The 19619-nt window shown below is 39.0% G+C and overlaps 1 protein-coding gene across 5 annotated transcripts; it reads right to left on the reverse strand.

Moving 5' to 3' along the window:
* Positions 1 to 4404: 4404 nt before the first annotated feature.
* Positions 4405 to 18435, reverse strand: tnnt2e (troponin T2e, cardiac). Of its 5 annotated transcripts, XM_060903176.1 has the most exons (17): positions 18398 to 18435; positions 18277 to 18284; positions 14341 to 14364; positions 12232 to 12252; positions 11514 to 11534; positions 11311 to 11325; positions 11113 to 11127; positions 10219 to 10242; positions 9884 to 9905; positions 9714 to 9774; positions 8831 to 8947; positions 8666 to 8743; positions 8436 to 8549; positions 6460 to 6572; positions 6256 to 6346; positions 5692 to 5729; positions 4405 to 4593 (listed from the first exon to the last, which is right to left on the reverse strand). In XM_060903176.1, exons 1-17 carry the CDS (start codon positions 18433 to 18435, stop codon positions 4548 to 4550), a joined length of 846 nt encoding a protein of 281 aa, XP_060759159.1. In that variant the 3' UTR covers positions 4405 to 4547. The 5 variants fall into 5 exon arrangements, with proteins under 5 accessions (XP_060759159.1, XP_060759157.1, XP_060759156.1 ...); XM_060903174.1 differs by lacking the exons at positions 18277 to 18284; positions 18398 to 18435 and adding an exon at positions 11718 to 11738 and having other exon boundaries at positions 11113 to 11133; positions 11311 to 11331; positions 14341 to 14446; XM_060903173.1 differs by lacking the exons at positions 5692 to 5729; positions 18277 to 18284; positions 18398 to 18435 and adding exons at positions 6000 to 6040; positions 11718 to 11738 and having other exon boundaries at positions 11113 to 11133; positions 11311 to 11331; positions 14341 to 14446.
* Between the last annotated feature and the right edge of the window lie 1184 nt (positions 18436 to 19619).

Genomic DNA, 19619 nt, shown 5'->3' on the forward strand with positions numbered 1-19619 from the left:
GTTCCAAAGCATTGTGATATCAGATCATGCCCCCCTAGTTTTAGGCCTCTCTCTCCCTGGCAGTGGCGAGGGAAAGAGGCATTGGTGATTGAATACCGCACTGCTGTCTGATTTAGCATTTGTAACATGGGTGTCAGGCCAAATATCTCTCTTTCTTGAGACAAACAGGACATCTGAGGTCTCCTGTCTTACTGTGTGGGACACCCTCAAAGCCTATTTAAGGGGTCAAATTATATCCTTTGTTGCAAACAAAAATAGAAGTATTTATAAGAAGAGACTTGACCTCTCAGTTGAAATTCTAAAACTAGATGAACAATATGCCCAAACCCCTACACCCACACTGTACAAAAAGTGACTTGAGCTTAGAACGGAGTTTGATCTCCACTCCACATATCATGTGGAAAACTTATTACGAAAGACTAAGAGTGAAGTATATGAGCATGGTGAAAAATCAGGCAAGATACTGGCCAGCCAATTAAGGGGTATCAAGGCTAAACAAATGATTACAAGGATATGTAACAAAGAAGAGGCGACAACTGATCCTACTAAAATTAATGACATGTTTAAAGAATTCTACTCAAACCTATACATCTCTGAGTCTCAGTCTGATACCAAAACAATGGATGATTTTCTAGGTCAAGTAGACTTCCCAAAAATATCAGAAGACGTAAAAAGCAGATTGGATGAACCTATAACAGATATTGAAATTACTGAGGCCATATCATCTATGCAAAGTGGGAAATCCCCAGGCCCCGATGGCTTTCCAGCCGAGTTTTATAGGGCTTTCTCAGCAAAACTTGTTCCTCTTCTGTCCTCTGTCTTGGAAGAATCCTTCAAAACTGGTGGTCTCCCACCAACATTCAATCAAGCCTGCATAACTCTGATAGCTAAAAAAGGGAAAGATCCAGAAGATTGTGCCTCTTACAGGCCGATCTCACTACTAAATGCAGATGTTAAAATCTTAGCCAAGGTGCTAGCAAGACGTTTAGAAGACACCCTTCCGTCTGTAATAGACACTGATCAAACAGGTTTTGTGAAGAGCCGCCATTCTTTTTTCAATGTACGGCGCTTACTCAATATTCTGTACTCAACTGACAATAGTGTCCCTGAATGTGTGGTCAGCTTGGACGCTGAGAAGGCATTTGACAGGGTGGAGTGGAGATATTTATTTACAGTTTTGGAGAAATTTGGGTCAAACTTTATCTCCTGGATAAAGTTGCTATATACTTCTCCAACAGCCTCTGTGGTAACAAACTCCATGTGTTCAACGCCATTTCAACTACAGCGGGGAACCCGCCAGGGGTGCCCTTTAAGCCCTTTACTTTTCGATTTGGCAATCGAACCACTAGCTATTGCCCTTCGGGGATGCAGTCGCTTGTCGGGGATTTGTACCCGTAGAACACAGAGTTTCCTTATATGCAGACGACCTCCTTCTTTACATTTCCCACCCAGAAACTTCACTTCCTGCTGCAATTTCACTGCTTGGCCAGTTTGGTGAGTTCTCTGGTTATAAACTAAACCTACAAAAGAGTGAACTTTTTCCACTTAATGAAAACGCATCAAAACTAGATTATTCAAACATACAACTTAAACTTGAAAAATATTGTTTGACATATCTTGGAGTCTCCATAACAAAGAAACATAAACACATTTTTCAAGAAAACTTTGTCAGGTGCCTTAATCAGGTCAAGCAAGAAATAACAAAATGGTCTCCCTTGTCTCTGTCCCTGATAGGACGCATTAACTCGGTGAAGATGAAGATACTCCCTAGGTTTCTGTATCTTTTCCAATGTATCCCTGTTTTTATCCCCAAATCTTTTTTTTTTTTAACTCTTTAGACTCACTGATCTCTTCTTATATATGGAGAAATAAACAGCCCCAACTTTGCAAGGCATACCTGCAGAGGCCTAAGTGCAGTGGAGGTATGGTGCTTTCCAATTTTCGTTTTTATTATTGGGCTAGTAACATTAGAGCTCTGATGCTCTGGAAGCATTTTCATCTTCATCCTAACCCCCCAGCTTGGATTTCCATTGAAGCCAACACTACCAAACACACATCTCTTCCTGCACTGTTGGGGGCAGCGCTTCCTTTACTTCCAGGATCAGGTAGCAATAGAATTGTACACCATTCCTTGAGAGTGTGGGCCCAATTTAGGAGAAGCTTTGGGCTACAACTGCCTTCATTGTTAAGTCCTATTGCCTTTAACCACCTCTTCACCCCATCCTTACAGGATTCAACTTTCTCAGAATGGCACAGAAAAGGTATAACATCATTTAGGGACCTGTTTAGTGGAGACTGTTTTGTCTCATTTGAAGGATTATCAGAAGCATATAATTTGCCACCTACCCACTTTTTCAGGTATTTGCAGGTCAGACATTATATTAAAAAGTTAATATCTTCTTTCCCCTATATGCCTGCTTGAAAATCCCATTGATAGTTTTCTCTCCCTTCAACCACTCGCTAAAGGGTCAATATCAGTTATCTACAATCTTGTATCAGGGCTAAACCGAACCTCACTAAATAAGATTAAGTTGGGCTGGGAGCAAGACCTAAATATATTACTTCCTGAAGATACATGGGAAAGAATTTTAAGCCAAGTGCACTCTTCTGCTTTGTGTGCGCGCCACTCTCTTCTTCAATTTAAGGTTGTACATAGAGCCCATATATCCAAAACGAAGTTGTCCAAAATGTACCCAGAACTCAGCCCCAACTGTGATAAATGTGGTAACTCTGAAGCAACATTGATTCATATGTTCTGGTTTTGCCCTAGTCTTGAAAAATTTTGGAGAGACGTTTTTGAAACATTGTCTGATATATTACAACATACATTTCAACCTGATCCACTTATAGCACTATTTGGTGTAATTGAAGAAGAGGGGCTCCCTAAAGCTAAGCGTAAAGCATTAGCCTTTGCGTCCCTGCTAGCCATGGACGCAATTGGAATTGCCAATTGGAAGGGCAATGCCTTACCCACACACTCCCAATGGCTCAAAGATCTTATTGCTTGTCTATCACTGGAAAAAATTAGACATTCACTACATGGCTCAAAGAAAAAATTCTACAAGATCTGGGATCACTTTTAGATTACTTTCACAACCTTGAAATCCTGATTGAACCATAGCTTTTTGCCTCTGCCCCCTTGAGTGGTAATTAATCCTTGCCACTTCTTCTTCTTACTTTTATGGCAATAACCGGCCATTTTTCAACGTTTCTTTAATGTCTTGTCCTCAAAGTCCCTTTATATTATTATTTAATTTTATTCTATTACTTTATTTCTTTTTACTTTTTTATTATTTTATTTTATTTCTATTTATTTACTCTAAGCTGAGAAGGGGAGGATGATGGTGGAGGGAGGGGTGTGGTGGTACTGGGGGATGAGAAGGGAAATAGTGGGAAGGGGTGGGGATCATGGGCTTAACTGTAATAACAATACTGTACTGCTTATTTCAATGTCTTGCCTATGACTGTGTTCATTTTTTTTCAAAAACAGTAAAAAGAATTTTGAAAGTCTGAAAGCGATTTCTTTAGTCTAGTCCATTTATTTTGAATGGTGAACTGAATTGTATACACTCACTGGCCATTTTAATCGGAACACGTATATGCGTGTTCAATAATTAATACGTGACTGTTACACTCTTACAGCACGATGACGTAGTCGCCAACACCTCCACAACAAAATTTTGACCTTTTTGGTGACCTTGACCGGATGACCCTCAAAATATTGGAGGTTCTATTTGAGATCAATGCCTATCTATCCTGAAAGTTTTATGAAGATTGGTTCAGCCGTTTTCCCATAATATCATTAACAAAAAAACAAAGAAACCTGACCGTAAACAATACCTTGCCCGCTGGTGGACTCCGTCCTGGGCGAGGTGGTAATAATAATAATAATAATAATAATAATGACTTCCTTGTGGGCGGCACGGTGGTGTAGTGATTAGCGCTGTCGCCTCACAGCAAGAAGGTCCGGGTTCGAGCCCTGTGGCTGACGAGGGCCTTTCTGTGCGGAGTTTGCATGTTCTCCCCGTGTCCACGTGGGTTTCCTCCAGGTGCTCCGGTTTCCCCCACAGTCCAAAGACATGCAGGTTAGGTTAACTGGTGACTCTAAATTGACCGTAGGTGTGAATGTGAGTGTGAATGGTTGTCTGTGTCTATGTGTCAGCCCTGTGATGACCTGGCGACTTGTCCAGGGTGAACCCCGCCTTTCGCCCGTAGTCAGCTGGGATAGGCTCCAGCTTGCCTGCGACCCTGTAGAACAGGATAAAGCGGCTAGAGATAATGAGATGAGAGATGAGACTTCCTTGTGCAAATCTGGGGATTTTTGGTTTGTGATGCATTTCTTTGGATGAGCATAATCATAGCAAACACATTATGATTAAAGAAAGCAAGCAGGGAGAAAAGCAATACAACAAAAGATCTCTTTACTGTTTTTATATGAGCTACGCGTGCTGTCAAACAATACAATAGTTCAGTGTGATTGTTGAATGCTTCTTGATGGCACAGATTTAATCTTCTGGATTCCTGGTGCATCTCAAATGGCTGGCTGTTTACCTCAGTCTGCCACCCACCTTGCCCTTGCCACGACCTTTGACACTGCATGGGGGAATAAAAGCAATAATTACTGATCATCTTTGTCCCTAATTACTGCAACAACTGGCCTTGATTGAGAAATAAACTTAAATTGATTAATAATATTGCAACAAATATTTTGATTGTGGTTTGAAATTTCTTTTCATACTGAAACAGATCGAGGCATAAAACACTTAATATAGTACTAAAGTAGTGCTCTATTGAACAAGAAACAGTAAGAAGGCTCATTTGTATTTCGATAGATGAGCCACCTACGTATGTCCACCTGATACACAACTTTACCAATTTTAGACTTTATAACTAGTTAGGAATTTTTAGAAATGGTAGAAATAAAATACACGATACATGGGTTAAGATTAGATGGCACCCACAACAGAAACCCAAAACCAAATTAATATTTATACATGCAAAAACAACTCACACACACACACACACACACACACACACACACACACCACTTTGTCACACAGAAAACACAACTCTGTGTCCTTTTATGAACCATTTTCTAAACCATTTATTTGTTAATTAAAAAAAAAAGTAGATTAGTTGCTTACTTTAAACTTACCGTTCCACCTGAAGATCCTTACCTCTGGCCAAACAACAAATCCAAATGTCTGGACTTTTCTAATGACTATCTTTTACACATGTATTAAAGCTCTGGATCAGAAGTACAACAGTCTCAAATTTGCTGAGCTACTCGGCTTGATACTGTATGTGCTAAGACTGTCTAAATATTTTAGACAGGACATGAATTAATGCAGGAAGTGAAGGAGCCATTAAACTGGTCATATTAGGATTACATTTACAAATCCTAAAGATTTTTCCCCTTCGATGCCAGTTTGGTTCTGGGATTGAGCTGGATCACATGCTCCGAGCTCGATCCTCTGGGCATCTAGTGGTTTCAGAGGGTGTGGGCCAATAGACTTGCAGTCCTGAGTGTTCATGTTCAATGCACTTGTCAATCTAAATTAAATTGAAAATCTGTGATAAAAGCATTCATGTGCACTATATTTCTGAATGACAAGAACGCCGGGTCTTTCTGCCAGCCCATGGCCCTTTGACCACCGGGGAAAAGTGACCAGTGTGGTTCGGCAGACTTACCTCTGGTGATCCTTGACTCGAGCCAGAAGCTGAGTGATCTGTAAGGGACACATATGGAAGCCTCGCTAAGCACAAAAAGACAACACGACATATCGCCGAGAGCAGTAAGGAAGGAACCTGTGGATCCGAGGGTGTCTGCATGTGCACGAGAAGCCGCCCCTGACCGAACCCTACCAGTCACACCTGCCTTTCACCTGCAGCCGCAACCAAGCGAGCGAGCCTCCAGACCCGAGATAAGAAGTCTGACCAAGTTACTGGCAACAGGCTACATAAGAGTGAGGCCACCATCCTCACAACCAACTACTTACAACTTTTGCTGTTCATTGATTCGGGCCTGGAGAAGAGTCATCTGCAAGCAAGTGACAATTTTAGACAGGCACGCCAATGACGCCTTAGTGCATTGCTATACTTCCCTCCAGCTATTTGACTAGTTGACTAGATACCCTGTGTCTGTTAATCTTTTCAAATCAGAATTGATCCAAACATAGCATAATCTAATGCAAATTATGTAACAGTTGTAAAATTCAGGTGTTCAGGTGCATATGAAATTGTTGACGCACTTACATCATATTTCTGTCTCTTAAGTTTCTCGCTGAGGTCGAACTTCTCAGCTTCCAGCTCCATCATCCACTGCCACAACTCGGTGGCTTTCTCTCTGTGGAATCAAGTAACACACTCAGACATTTTCAAAACCCGATCTGAGACCTCAATGTGTCACTGAGTGAATCTCTTCCTGTGCCAAAGGGAGTCAGAGGGCAAATGGCTCACTTCAATTTATCCTCAGACAGATGGTCGATGCTGAGTGGCTTCCTCCTTTCAGCCAGGATCTTTCTCTTCTTCTCCCTCTCAGTCTGTTTCTTTGCTCCTTTACGACCCTCCATCTGTCAGGAAGAAACGTCGGAATAAGACACAAGGGCTGCTTCAAAGTGAAATGATCTGACATCAATTTAATATCAAAAGCATTAGATGTCGTAAAGCCAAGTAGTGAAACATGATAAAAATAATAATGATATAATCAACCGAGCCACATCCTCACATCAAAGGGAGTCGTTGTTTCCCATTTCACCATTTTTTTCCATTAGGTATTCCAAGCAGACAGTTTCTCTCAGTCTCTATCATTCAATTGATCATTACAGTATATACAAGGCTATAAATACACTACCGTTCAAAAGTTTGGGGTCACTTTGAAATGTCCTTATTTTTGAAAGAAAAGCACTGTTCTTTTCAATGAAGATCACTTTAAACTAATCAGAAATCCACTCTATACATTGCTAATGTGGTAAATGACTATTCTAGCTGCAAATGTCTGGTTTTTGGTGCAATATCTCCATAGGTGTATAGAGGCCCATTTCCAGCAACTCTCACTCCAGTGTTCTAATGGTACAATGTGTTTGCTCATTGCCTCAGAAGGCTAATGGATGATTAGAAAACCCTTGTACAATCATGTTAGCACAGCTGAAAACAGTTGAGCTCTTTAGAGAAGCTATAAAACTGACCTTCCTTTGAGCAGATTGAGTTTCTGGAGCATCACATTTGTGGGGTCGATTAAATGCTCAAAATGGCCAGAAAAATGTCTCGACTATATTTTCTATTCATTTTACAACTTATGGTGGTAAATAAAAGTGTGACTTTTCATGGAAAACACAAAATTGTCTGGGTGACCCCAAACTTTTGAACGATAGTGTATATAAATACATTCATATCCAAACCTCAGGCAGACTCGCCAACACCTTATAAAAACCTGCAGGATTTAGCCCTAAAATAACAAGAGGCAACAAGCTTTAGTCTATCCACATTCACTGGATACGAATGAATGAATCGCACGCTCTGATTGGCTACTCCACTACTAGGCTATCAGCTCATATACCGTGAGTAGAGAAAAACAAAATGTCAGAGAGCGTGTTACTGAACCAACCAAGGACGAAATAAAAACTCTATTTGAAAACAAAATACCAAAAAGCAACAAAATATGGAATAAAGTATTTGATGGTGAAAATGGACCTTTTTTATTTTTCAAGAACCTCATCTCATCTCATTATCTCTAGCCACTTTATCCTGTTCTACAGGGTCGCAGGCAAGCTGGGGCCTATCCCAGCTGATTATGTGCGAGAGGCGGGGTACACCCTGGACAAGTCGCCAGGTCATCACAGGGCTGATACACAGACACAGACAACCATTCACACTCACATTCACACCTACGGTCAATTTAGAGTCACCAGTTAACCTAACCTGCATGTCTTTGGACTGTGGGGGAAACCGGAGCACCCGGAGGAAACCCACGCGGACACGGGGAGAACATGCAAACTCCACACAGAAAGGCCCTCGCCGGCCACGGGGCTCAAACCCGGACCTTCTTGCTGTGAGGCGACAGCGCTAACCACTACACCACCGTGCCACCCATTTTTCAAGAATTATTATTATTATTGCATTTTTCACAAATTGCTCCTGTCATTTCGCCGGTTTGTTTACATTCTAAACAGAAACGATTTTGTCGGCTGTTTTGCACAAAGTTTTTTATTGATCGAATTTGCAAAAAATCAAAAATAAAAATGCTCTGTTTCTCAAAATCCAGTGACTGTGGATAGAGTAAAACAGTTATTCCACTCAATCTTGTCGTACATGGCTTATATCCGATGAGGCGTGTAGCGACTATCAGCTCATATACAACTCGATTTTGTGGAATAACTGTTAAATATTAAGCATCTCTATACAGTTAATCATTTTATCACTTCTGTAGTTCTGACCTTCTGCTGTATTCCACCATACTGGTGCGTCATGTTGGTGAGAACTTTCTTCTTCTTGGCGTCCTCGTCCTGCTTCTTCCTCTGTTCTTCCTGCTCTCTTCTTTCCTTCTCCTCCTGTAAATAATAGTCAGTACAGTTGCTCTTTCATAAGCTTGTCTCTTTCCTTCTTTTCTCCCCAAGGTTCCTGAAAAGTACGTTAGGTGTGATTGGCTGAAAGAGGTGTCACTTACCGCCAGACGGGCCTGTCTTTCCTTTTCTTTCTCTGCCCGGATCCTTTGTTGATCTGCTCTCTCAGCACGTCGCTTCTCCTGCACATGGTTCCAGTTAAAGTGAGCAGTTTGTTCCTGGACAATCCTGTTAGACCGGGACAGAAGTGGTCTCGGACTTATACTTACAATCCTGTTGACCAGAGCAATGAGCTCCTCCTCATCCTTCTTCCTCTGAATGAAGTGAGCTTCGATCAGGGACTGCAGTTCTGCCAAATCCTTTTCCTGACGCTTCCTGTGAATGTCCTGTTGCGCGTGCGCACACACAAATACCGTATATTTATGACATGAAATCTTAGGGTAACTAAATTACCCTAACCCTCCATACATTAACTCAACCTAACCTTCACCAGTTAGGGCAGTGGTTCTCAAAGTGGGGTTTGGGGATCCACAGGGGTTTGAATCACATAGCCAGGGGACGTCTGTGAGTTTTTCAAAGATAATTACAACAACCTATCATTATCAAAGTTATTATATTTATCATCAAGTTGTTATGGTTCACTTAAATTGGATGGGTTTAATCCAAACCTCACCTTGGACCTGCTGGTGGAAAGTTAGGGAAGAAAAAAACTCTATGGGTCTAATAAATATACAAAATATTATTGTACACTTTTAATCAATGTTCATAAAATAAATCTACTGTATATTGAGCAGGTCTGAGGAATTTCTTTTAAAGTCCCTGGCTACAAAATGTTTGAGACTCCCCAAGTTAAAGCGACTAGCTCTTTTCGTTACTCTTGTAGAGTCACAGGGCACTGGAAATAGCCATTCTTTATAACCGTGGTGAGCAGAAAAGCATCTCAGAACACAAGACACACTGAACTTTTAGGCTGATGAGCTACAACAGCAGAAGATCACATAGGGTTCCAGTCCTCTCAGCTAACAACTGGACATGTAGATGGTGGTTTTTCAGTAGTTAGTCATCCTTGTACACTACATTGTACACTACAAACACGTTTGAAACTATCTATTGGCTCTTTTGGATTATTAAAGCACATCATAATGAACTTACATCAAAGTCCACTTTTTCTCCCTCTGGAATCTTTGGAGCTGAAATATTCTGCATGAACATCCTAAAAAAATGTTTTTCATTTTTAATTATGATGAATGTACTATGGACGAATGTCAAAATTGCAATAATTGAAAATGTTGAAATAATAATAATAATAAAAAAAGTCTTACTTTGGCCTTGGTTTCATCTCATCTAAAACAAGCAATGATGTTAACATTAATATTAACATTAGCATTGGACTTTACAAGCATACTGTATACTGTACACTTGATCAATCAACACTGTAGTTCTGAACTGAATAGGAGATGTGTTCATGAGTCATTTCTTCTGGGCATCATTTGACTTTGCCAATTTAATATTTAAAATCGATGATGAACATAAAAATTAGTTGGCCGGTGAACTGAAAGATGAAAATGTTATGCTCAGTCTTGAGCTGGTAGATTATGTTGCACTGTATCTGGCAAAAGCAAAGACCTAATAATAAAAGGGGAAAAAATGGAATTACCTGTGACCTCTTCCTCTGCCAGGGCTAATGGTTACAATAAAAAAAAAAATTAGACATATCAGGTGCATTTCATAAATGGAAAAAAACCCAAAACAACCTTCTAACAAATAAAATAAAGCAATTTCACAATTTTCCTAAATCTGTAGACTTATTTTTGGAAGCAGTGACAACCCAATGTTCTGACTGGCGATGTTCTGACACCTAATAACACTAATAAACACTGTGCATTATGGGATGCAAGATGTCTGCCAAAACATTTGCTGTGCGTCCTTGACCTACATGCAAGAGCCCAGCATGCGTCAGTGACAGTCAGCATGCATTACATAATACATCATCTCCATTTACCATAAATGAAACATGTTCTAAGTGTGATTGTTTGTGATGTCTACAATCTTTACACTGCAAAAAATTGAAAACTGAATTTGAGGAGCAAATTACTTAATACTAGTGAAATGATCTTGCTGCATGGACAGATATTTTTTACTTGACAAGACATCTTAGAATAAGTTGGTTGCAATCTAGAACTAGGTTTAATAATCTTAGAATTGGTGTCATCTTGTATTCTTCTAATAGGAAATGTTAGATTGTTTCAACTATTTTCGAGATATTTTCATTTGCTAAGATATCATTTTTTGCAGTGTATGGATAGAAATTACAGCAATTCCAGAATAAGCAGCAGAATTGAACATAGAGAAATAATAAAAGTTCTGTTGAATATGAATATGTTCATTTTGTGTCAATGGATATGCGCTAAAAGTATTTGAAAAAAATATAGTTAAAAAGTTATATCTGGACTTAAAATCCCATTAAATCTAGTTATATCTGGACTTAGAATTATTAGACAGAAGCTTAGAAATCTAGGCTTTCGAGATGAGGAGAAAATCGTGCCGTTACCTTCCACTTCAGCGTCTGGTTCTGATGTGAAAACATAAAAAATGCCCATAAGACTTGGAAATATAATTCTGAAGATTTTTATTGCACATTGTAATGCAGTATACGGTATGGCAGAAGCAGAAGCAAAGTAATGTCAGTGTCATGATGGCTGTGTGATGAAAATATGAGTAGAAGGTGAGTGCAGAATCGTGCTGTTACCTTCAACTTCAGCTTCTGGTTCTGATGTGAAAACATGAAAAATGTTTGAGACTTGGAGTTGTGAAATGCAATTCTGAAGATTTTTATTGCACATTGTAATGCAGTATACGGTTTGGCAGAGGGATAAACAAAGTAATGTCAGTGTCAGGATGGCTATGTGATGAAAATGTGAGTAGAAGGTGAGTGCAGAATCGTGCTGTTACCTTCTACTTCAGCTTCTGGCTCTGATGTAAAAATATGAAAAATATATATGAGACTTGGAGTTGTGAAATGCAATTCTGAAGATTTTTACTGCACATTGTAAATCAGTATACGGGATGGCAGAAGGATAAGCAAAGTAAAGTCATGTCATGATGGCTATGTGATGAAAATGTGAATAGAAGGTGAGTGCAGAATCGTGCTGTTACCTTCTACTTCAACTTCTGGCTCTGATATAAAAATATGAAGAAAATATATAAAGATATAGGCCGAAGATTTAGGAATTAAATTAAATTAAATTAAATACTAAAGAGAAATTGTAATTTAATGTGTTACATGCTAAATGAAAAAGTATTTATGAATCCTTAGCATGATATTTAAAGTTTACATGATTTTTTCCCCTAGTAACTGCGAAGCTGCTTAATAAACATTTAATAGTGGAAAGTGTTATATCTAAGCATGCAGTGAAAATTTTATAGTTACAATAATGTCAAAGTCATGCAAAGTTATCTTCAACTTCTTGCGAAGGCGCTACTGCAAAAAACATAAGATGAAAGTGGACACAATGCGATGAATAAAAAAAAAAGATATAAACAGTGAGTGGCTAATGTCAGAAAACCTTACGTTAGTCAGTGATCCACTGACTATATTAATGAAGAACTGCAAATACAAACGTCCAAATATAAACTATATGCATATAAAAAGGTGTAAAATATGCTTTACCTTCCACTTCAGGGGGAGGCACTATCATAAAAAATAAGATTGATAAGACTCCAGTAAGTGAACATTTACAGACAGTCTACAACATAATAATAATAATAATAATAATAATAATAATAATAATAATAATAATAATAAAACCTTCCAGAAGTACAACCCCAATTCCAAAAAAGTTGGGACATTGTGTAAACTGTAAATAAAAACAGAATGTGAAGAGTTGCAAATCATGGTAACCCTATATTTCATTGAAAATAGTCCAAAGACAACATATGAAATGTTGAAACTGAGAAATGTTATTGCTTTTTGAAAAATATATGTTCATTTTGAATTTGATGTCAGCAACATATTTCAAAAAGTTGGGACAGGGGCATGTTTATCACCGTGTTGCATCAACTCTACTTTTAACACCACTCTGTAAATGTTTGGAAACTGAGGAGACCAATTGCTGTAGTTTTGAAATAGAAATGTTGTCCCATTCTTGCCTCATATACAATTTCAGTTACTCAACAGTTCGGGGTCTCCTTTGTCATATTTTGCATTTCATAATACACCAAATCTTTTCAATGGGAGACAGGTCTGGACTCCAGGCAGGCCAGTTTAGCACCTGGACTCTTTTTCAACAGAGCCATGCAGTTTTAATATGTACAGAAAGTGGTTTGGCATTGTCTTGCTGAAAGAAGGAAGGTCTTCCCTGTAAAAGATTTTGTCTGGATGGCAGCATATTGCTCTGAAACCTGTATACATCATTCAGCATTAATGGTGCCTTCCCAGATGTGCAAGCTACCCATGCCATGTGCACTAATGCACCCTCATACCATCACAGATGCTGGCTTTTGAACTGTGCACTGATAACAAGCCGGATGGTCCCTTTCCTCTTTAGCCTGGAGGACATGATGTCCATGATTTCTCAAAAGAATTTCTACTTTTGATTTGTCAGACCTCAGGACAATTTTCCACTTTGCCTCCATCCATCATAAAAGAGCTTGAGCCCTGAGAAGGTGATGTTGTTTCTGGATATCGTTTACATCTGGTTTTAACTTGCATTTGTGGATGCAGTAATGAACTGTTCACAGACTATGGTTTTCTGAAGTGTTCCTGAGCCCATACAGTGATTTCCACTACAGACACGTGTCTGCTTTTAATGCAGTGTCACCTGAGGACCTGAAGATCACAGACATCCAATGTCAGTTTTCAGTCTTGTCTCTTGCATACAGACATTTCTCCAGATTCTCTGAATCTTTTAATGATATTATGGACCATAGATGATGTGATCCCCAAATTCTTTGCAATTTTACATTGAGGAACATTATTCTTAAATTGTCGCACTGTTTGCCCATGCAGTCTTTCACAGAGCGGTGAACCCCTCCCCATCTTTACTTCTAAGAGACTCCGCCTCTCTGGGCTGCTCTTTTTATACCCAATTATGTTACTGACCTGTTGCCAATTAACCAAATTAGGTTTTTTTTAGCATTACACAACTTTTTCATTCTTTTGTTGCTCCTGTCCCAACTTTTCTGAAAACTGTTGCTGACATGAAATTCAAAATGAGCACATATTAAAAAAAAAAAAAAAAACAATAACATTTCTCAGTTTCAACATTTGATTTGTCTTTGTACTATTTTCAATGAAATATAGGGTTTCCATGATCTGCAAATCTTCATGTTCTGTTTTATTCATGTTTTACGCAGTGTCCCAAATTTTTTTGGAATTGGGGTTGAAAAATAATGGTATAGCCAGAAGGTCTTCCTAAATTCTGTCACGTGAAAATGTAAAATGACCAACGTGTGTGTCACAGTTCACATCATGCAATATCACTACAGGTTGATTGTGCAGTGTTATTCCATATGAAAGGACACATCAATGTACTAGATTAAAGTGTGATCATTAGTAAACTGGACAGAAGCCAGTATACAGCATGAGCTAAAACAGGTACAATGATGGGGACAAGTTTGGGAAGGATTTTTGTGTACGTTCAACTGAACACAAAATGAGGGTACCATACAGACCAGTGTTACCTGAACACTCTAAAAAAGGATGAAGAACCCACTGGTGTTAAACGTGTGGACACAAGCATGCAGCTCACAGCAAGTCAACATAGAACCACAGCTTTACCTTCTTCAATGATTTCCTCCTCAACTGAGTGGACATAATTGGCATTAGTAGATAAATACAGCCCAAAGCAGAAAAAAAAGCACATGTTCATTCTGAACACATGAAAGTTCAGATGCAGATTTGTCTATATTACATTCCTCTCACACATTACAGCAATGTTAAGCTGTTGTGTTGAAATAACTGGTTATATTAAATTGTATGATTATATAAGTGGAGCTTAACCACAAAGCACATCCACTTATCACCTTCGTCAGAACATTGAGATCCACAAACAGATCGCATCTTGAATTTTTTTATTTGCGTTTTATCTCATAATGAGACAAGAATATTATTTGCTTACTGTAAATTAATAAAGGAAACTGGCAGTCCTTCTCTGTACATCATAAACACTCCCTTCTTCATTACCAGATGTGTATAAAACCTAAAAACATTGCACATGCTACAAAATGTACTATTTAACTAAATTTTGACACCTGAAATGTTCTTCAGTTTTGTCCCTTTGATGGAAACTTTAAAGGTTCTAACCCTACAGGTAAAACCCTATGATGGAGTTTGAAAGAAAAACAGTGTAGAACCCATTTCATCCAGACAAATCCCTAAGGGATCTGTTTTTGCAAGAGTGCACTACAGATATTAGGTTTGTGAAACAAACCACATAGTCTGCTCCAGAATTATTGGCACCCTTGGTAAAAATGGGCAAAAATGTCATAAAAATGTCTTTGTAGTATTTAGCTTAAGTTTGAAAAAATAATTCTACAGAATTAAAACCCTTATCATCATTATCCATCCATCCATTATCCATGACCGCTTATCCTGTTCTACAGGGTCGCAGGCAAGCTGGAGCCTATCCCAGCTGACTATGGGTGAGAGGCAGGGTACACCCTGGACAAGTTGCCAGGTTATTGCAGAGCTGACACAGAAACAAACAACCATTCACACTCACATTCACACCTACGGTCAATTTAGAGCCACCAGTTAACCTAACCTGCATGTCTTTGGACTGTGGGGGAAACCGGAGCACCCGGAGGAAACCCAGGCGGACACAGGGAGAACATGCAAACTCCACACAGAAAGGCCTTCGCCGACTGCTGGGCTCGAACCCAGGACCTTCTTGCTGTGAGGCGACAGTGCTAACCACTACACCGCCGTGCTGCCCCCAAAATACATATCGTTAACTACATTTCATAATTATTGACACCCCTGCATTTCATACCAGGTGTAACTGCCCTTTGCAAACATAACAGCACTATCTGAGTCTTCTCCTATAATGACTGATGAGAGAAGAACACAGACACTGAGACACTCCTCAGGACAGAATCTCTCCACATCCTCTACGTTCCTCTGTGCTCTATCATGAACTTTCCTCTCCAGTTCAGCCCACAAGTTTTCAATGGAAGTTAACTCAGGGGATTGGGATGGATAAGTCAAAAGCTAGATTCTGTGTGGAATTGGACATATGTTTTGCATCATTGTCCTGCTGGAAGAACCAGCCCCAATCCAGCTGTAGCTTTTTGACAGAAGCAGACAGATTTTCACTTCAATCTTCTGGTACTTCATGGGGTCTATTATGCTATGAATCCTAACAAGGTTCCCAGGGCCACTGGACAAAAATACCACTCTCCCACTGAAATGATCCTTCACAATACTTAATGTGGATTAGGTTTTTTCTATATTTAACAATTATTCACTGATATTCACCGAGCCTGAGGTGGATAATTATACACAGGTGATTATTTAAAAATTTTTTAAAATCATTTATTTCAAACTTCAAAAGCGGTATGCAAATGTAATAATGGTGCACTGATTGTCAAATACAGACTTGTGTCACTTATCTATGCCGACTCACATAAAATACTTTGTTTTGAAATCGATAAAATAAATTACAATTCCACCTTACCCTTGAACAGGTTTAGAGCAAACTTCACAGCATCTTTAGTGCTTTTAGGAACAGCATTTTCTTTCATAATTTATAATTCTTCGTCACTTACAGTGACAAAGCGCTTTTGGCTGCCATTTTGCCATGTCACTCGAGGTGATTATCGAGAAATAGTCTGAATTTTTTGACCAATCAGTTTGATTTTCTATAATCACCTGCGTATTTATACTAAAGCCTATTATAGATCCTATATTGTACATTTTTATATCAAATCCACTGAGTGTTTTTTCCCCCTCATCTGACCATATAACTGGTTCTTCTCAAAGTTCGAAGTAATTTCTAGGAAACCCCAGGAACTTATGTTTATAGTTAGATGAAAGAAAAGTTTTCCTCTGGCATGTGATCCAAATAGTGTTGATATGGCATTGTGTCTAAGTGTAGATTTGAGGAAGATGGTTGCAACAAGCCTCCAAATATAAAATTAGACGCCATCTCCATGCCAACAAACTGTTTGGAGATTTTGCACAACCATCTTGGTTGGACCAAGATGATCTTTGGAGACATTTTTGTCTCTCTGATGATCTTCACGGTGTGTGAGCAAAATACATTTGTGCCCTCAAGCAGGTTCATTACAGCTACGGTTGTTTTACATTTCTTAATTATAGCCATAACAGTGCAGGGAATCTTTTTTTTTTCAGGCATGTAAGCATTTTTATTGCTATTGTCTTATACATGAAGGCTTTGTTTCATTTCCACTGTGTATTCTATAATCCTTCGTGGGTGGCACAGTGGTTCCAACCTCACAGCTGGCGGGGGCCTCCCCGTGTCTGTGTGGGTTTCCTCCAGGTGCTCTGGTTTTTCCCATAGTTCAAAGACATGCAAATTAGGTAAAATACCCAGCCACTGGGGTTGCACAAGCCAGTGTATACTTAGTGTCGGTCCCAAGCTCGGATAGATTGGGAAGGGTTGCGTCAGGAAGGGCATCTGGTGTAAAAACCTAGGCCAAGTCACATATGCAGAACAGATCTGCTGTGGCGACCCCTAATGGGAACGGCCTAAATAATAATATTCTATAATCCTTTGGGTAGATGAATAAAAGAATTTGGTCTCTGCATCACCTTATATTTGTACCCCAGTCAAACTGGGAGGTGTGGAAGACTTCCAAAATACACAGTGAATGCAAAAGTAAGCCATGGCTTAATGGTTAGAGAAGCAGCTTTGGGACCAAAAGGTTGCCAGTTCGAGTCCCTGGAGCAGCAGAACTGGCTGAAGTGCCCTTGTGCAAGGCATCTAACCCCTAACTGCTCCCCAGGCTGCTCTGGGTATGTTGCATGTCGCTCTGGATAAGAGGGTCTGCTAAATGCCATTAGTGTCATGTAATGCAACTGAAAATATAATCATTTTGTTCATAAGAATTTTGAAGGCTATCAATAAGTGCAACATTTAAAAAAAAATTGCTTTGAAAGGTTAGATCTCTCATATTTCCAGTCTGAAATGAATCCTACAGAAGAGCGACTGTAGCACAAACTGCTGAAAATTTTAATGCTGGCTAAAACAGAAAGGTGTCAGCATTAACTAATTTATACATATATAAATATAAAAGAGGGTGCCAATAATTCTGGAGTTGACCATGATTGTAGTGACACCTTACACATATGGTCACATGTCATCTGGATGATGCACTGCTTGAGACAGTATTACATGATGTGCATCATGGTCCACTTTATATAAAGATCTACAGCAGAGGGGTTTTTATTATTATTTTTATTATTCAGAGATGGTTTTGGGTAGAAACAATTTACAAAGCTAAGAGTCTTTAACCATCCTTTTTTTTCCTAAATGTGTGCATTTCTCAGCAGTTGTGTAAACAACATCTATTTAACCTATGTCTTTTCTACAAAATGCTGTATATAGAGAGGAAAATCTAATCAAGCTTAACCTCTGAAGGGACCAATTTCCTTTTCATACAGGAACATTAACTAACAGATGAATAATAGTTAATTAATATGCAAGAAATCAAGCAGATAAGATTACAAGAGTGAACTTTCCAGCCACCTTACCTTCTTCCCTATGGAATCCGAGAACAGACACACAAAGAGAAGGGAGGTGGAAAAAAAAAAGTAATTACAGAGCGAAATAAAACGAGAACGATAAGATATGGGATAGTATGATGATACTTACTGCACTTCCGCCTCCACCACTTCCTCTGTATCAGCCATGGCTATACAGGTCCTGAGTGCCATTCGAGACAAATCAATCGGTCACAAGAACATTTTAAAATATTTAATTTGTTTACCAGCTTTTGATGAAGTGTCATATTTGTGCCTATATATTTATAGATAATCTGGTCATCTTTGAAAGAATACCAAGTACTATTTGTTCAGGCAACATCACTGACTGTTGAACTACAGTCCTTCCAGTGGACATGACTGGAATCAGTTTAGTGTTTCTCGAAAAGTATTATTAGATTACCTTTATTAATTCACCATTTTTAGGTTTAGCAATCTTTTGAGTAGGAAAGTATGATGGTCTAAAAACTGATGTGGCAATAAACCATTTCTGAAACACTCCAGGAAGTAAATCAGCAGGTCATAAAAGAGTAAGGGGCAGGTGTTATGGGGTAATGAGAAGGGGTTATTTTTAAGAATAATAAACTATGGTTTAGAACAGGTGCTATTTGCTCTTACAGACAATGAACTTGGCTGATCTCATCCAAACCTCCCACTCATTTACGCAGTAAATCAAAGTGTGTCCTTGTGGGCTATTTTTGAAACGTGCACCATTTGGTCAGATCAGTGTCACACACACACACACACACCACCCTACTGTCTTTCCAGTGTAGTGCTATATTTGCTATTGTTTTTATGTCTAGCCACTAATAAACCAATCCTTATTCTCTAGTGAAGCAATTACATTCGACTCCTCAGATTCATGATCATGGTGCTTTAAGTGTTAAAGTATTTTGAATACATATCTTTGCTTTCATTTGCACTCTAACGAGAAACTGAATGAAGCATGTACTTGAAAGCAAATGAATATTGTAATGAGTTGAATGCTATTAGAAATGAGAGTTTAAATACATGCTCAGTCAGATCAACTCAGTCATAATCCAGCCAGTCTTTGCAGTAGATTACCCATCTCTCAGAGGTATTAGAAAAGCTATACTTTACTAAGCCACTTCTGCCATGATGTAAAGACTGGAATAATCACAGGATGTCTAGTAGTAGGAATGGTGTAAATAATTCCTGCATTAAACAGCATTAAGTGAAGACCCCAAAGCATGCTGGTCTCATCAGAGATCAGCACAAAGCCATGCTGGCTGCTCGAGTCAGGCTGTAATACAGAGCTAAACCTCTGGCCTTGGCGCTCAATTTTTGCAAAGCTTTTTGGACATGTTACATAA

The sequence above is a fragment of the Neoarius graeffei genome, chromosome 21 (genome assembly GCF_027579695.1).
Source record: "Neoarius graeffei isolate fNeoGra1 chromosome 21, fNeoGra1.pri, whole genome shotgun sequence".
Classification (NCBI taxonomy): Eukaryota; Metazoa; Chordata; class Actinopteri; order Siluriformes; family Ariidae; genus Neoarius; species Neoarius graeffei.

Bases quoted from the DNA above. Each gene is read 5' to 3' on its own strand.
- tnnt2e (XM_060903173.1), bottom strand. From the start codon at position 14,431: ATGAACATGTGCTTTTTTTTCTGCTTTGGGCTGTATTTATCTACTAAT. The intron at 12,253-14,340 runs GTAAAGCTGTGG...TTTTTATGATAG, and splicing joins GGAGGAAATCATTGAAGAAG to TGCCTCCCCCTGAAGTGGAA. The intron at 11,332-11,513 runs GTAACAGCACGA...TTTTCACATCAG, and splicing joins GCCAGAAGCTGAAGTAGAAG to AACCAGAAGCTGAAGTTGAA.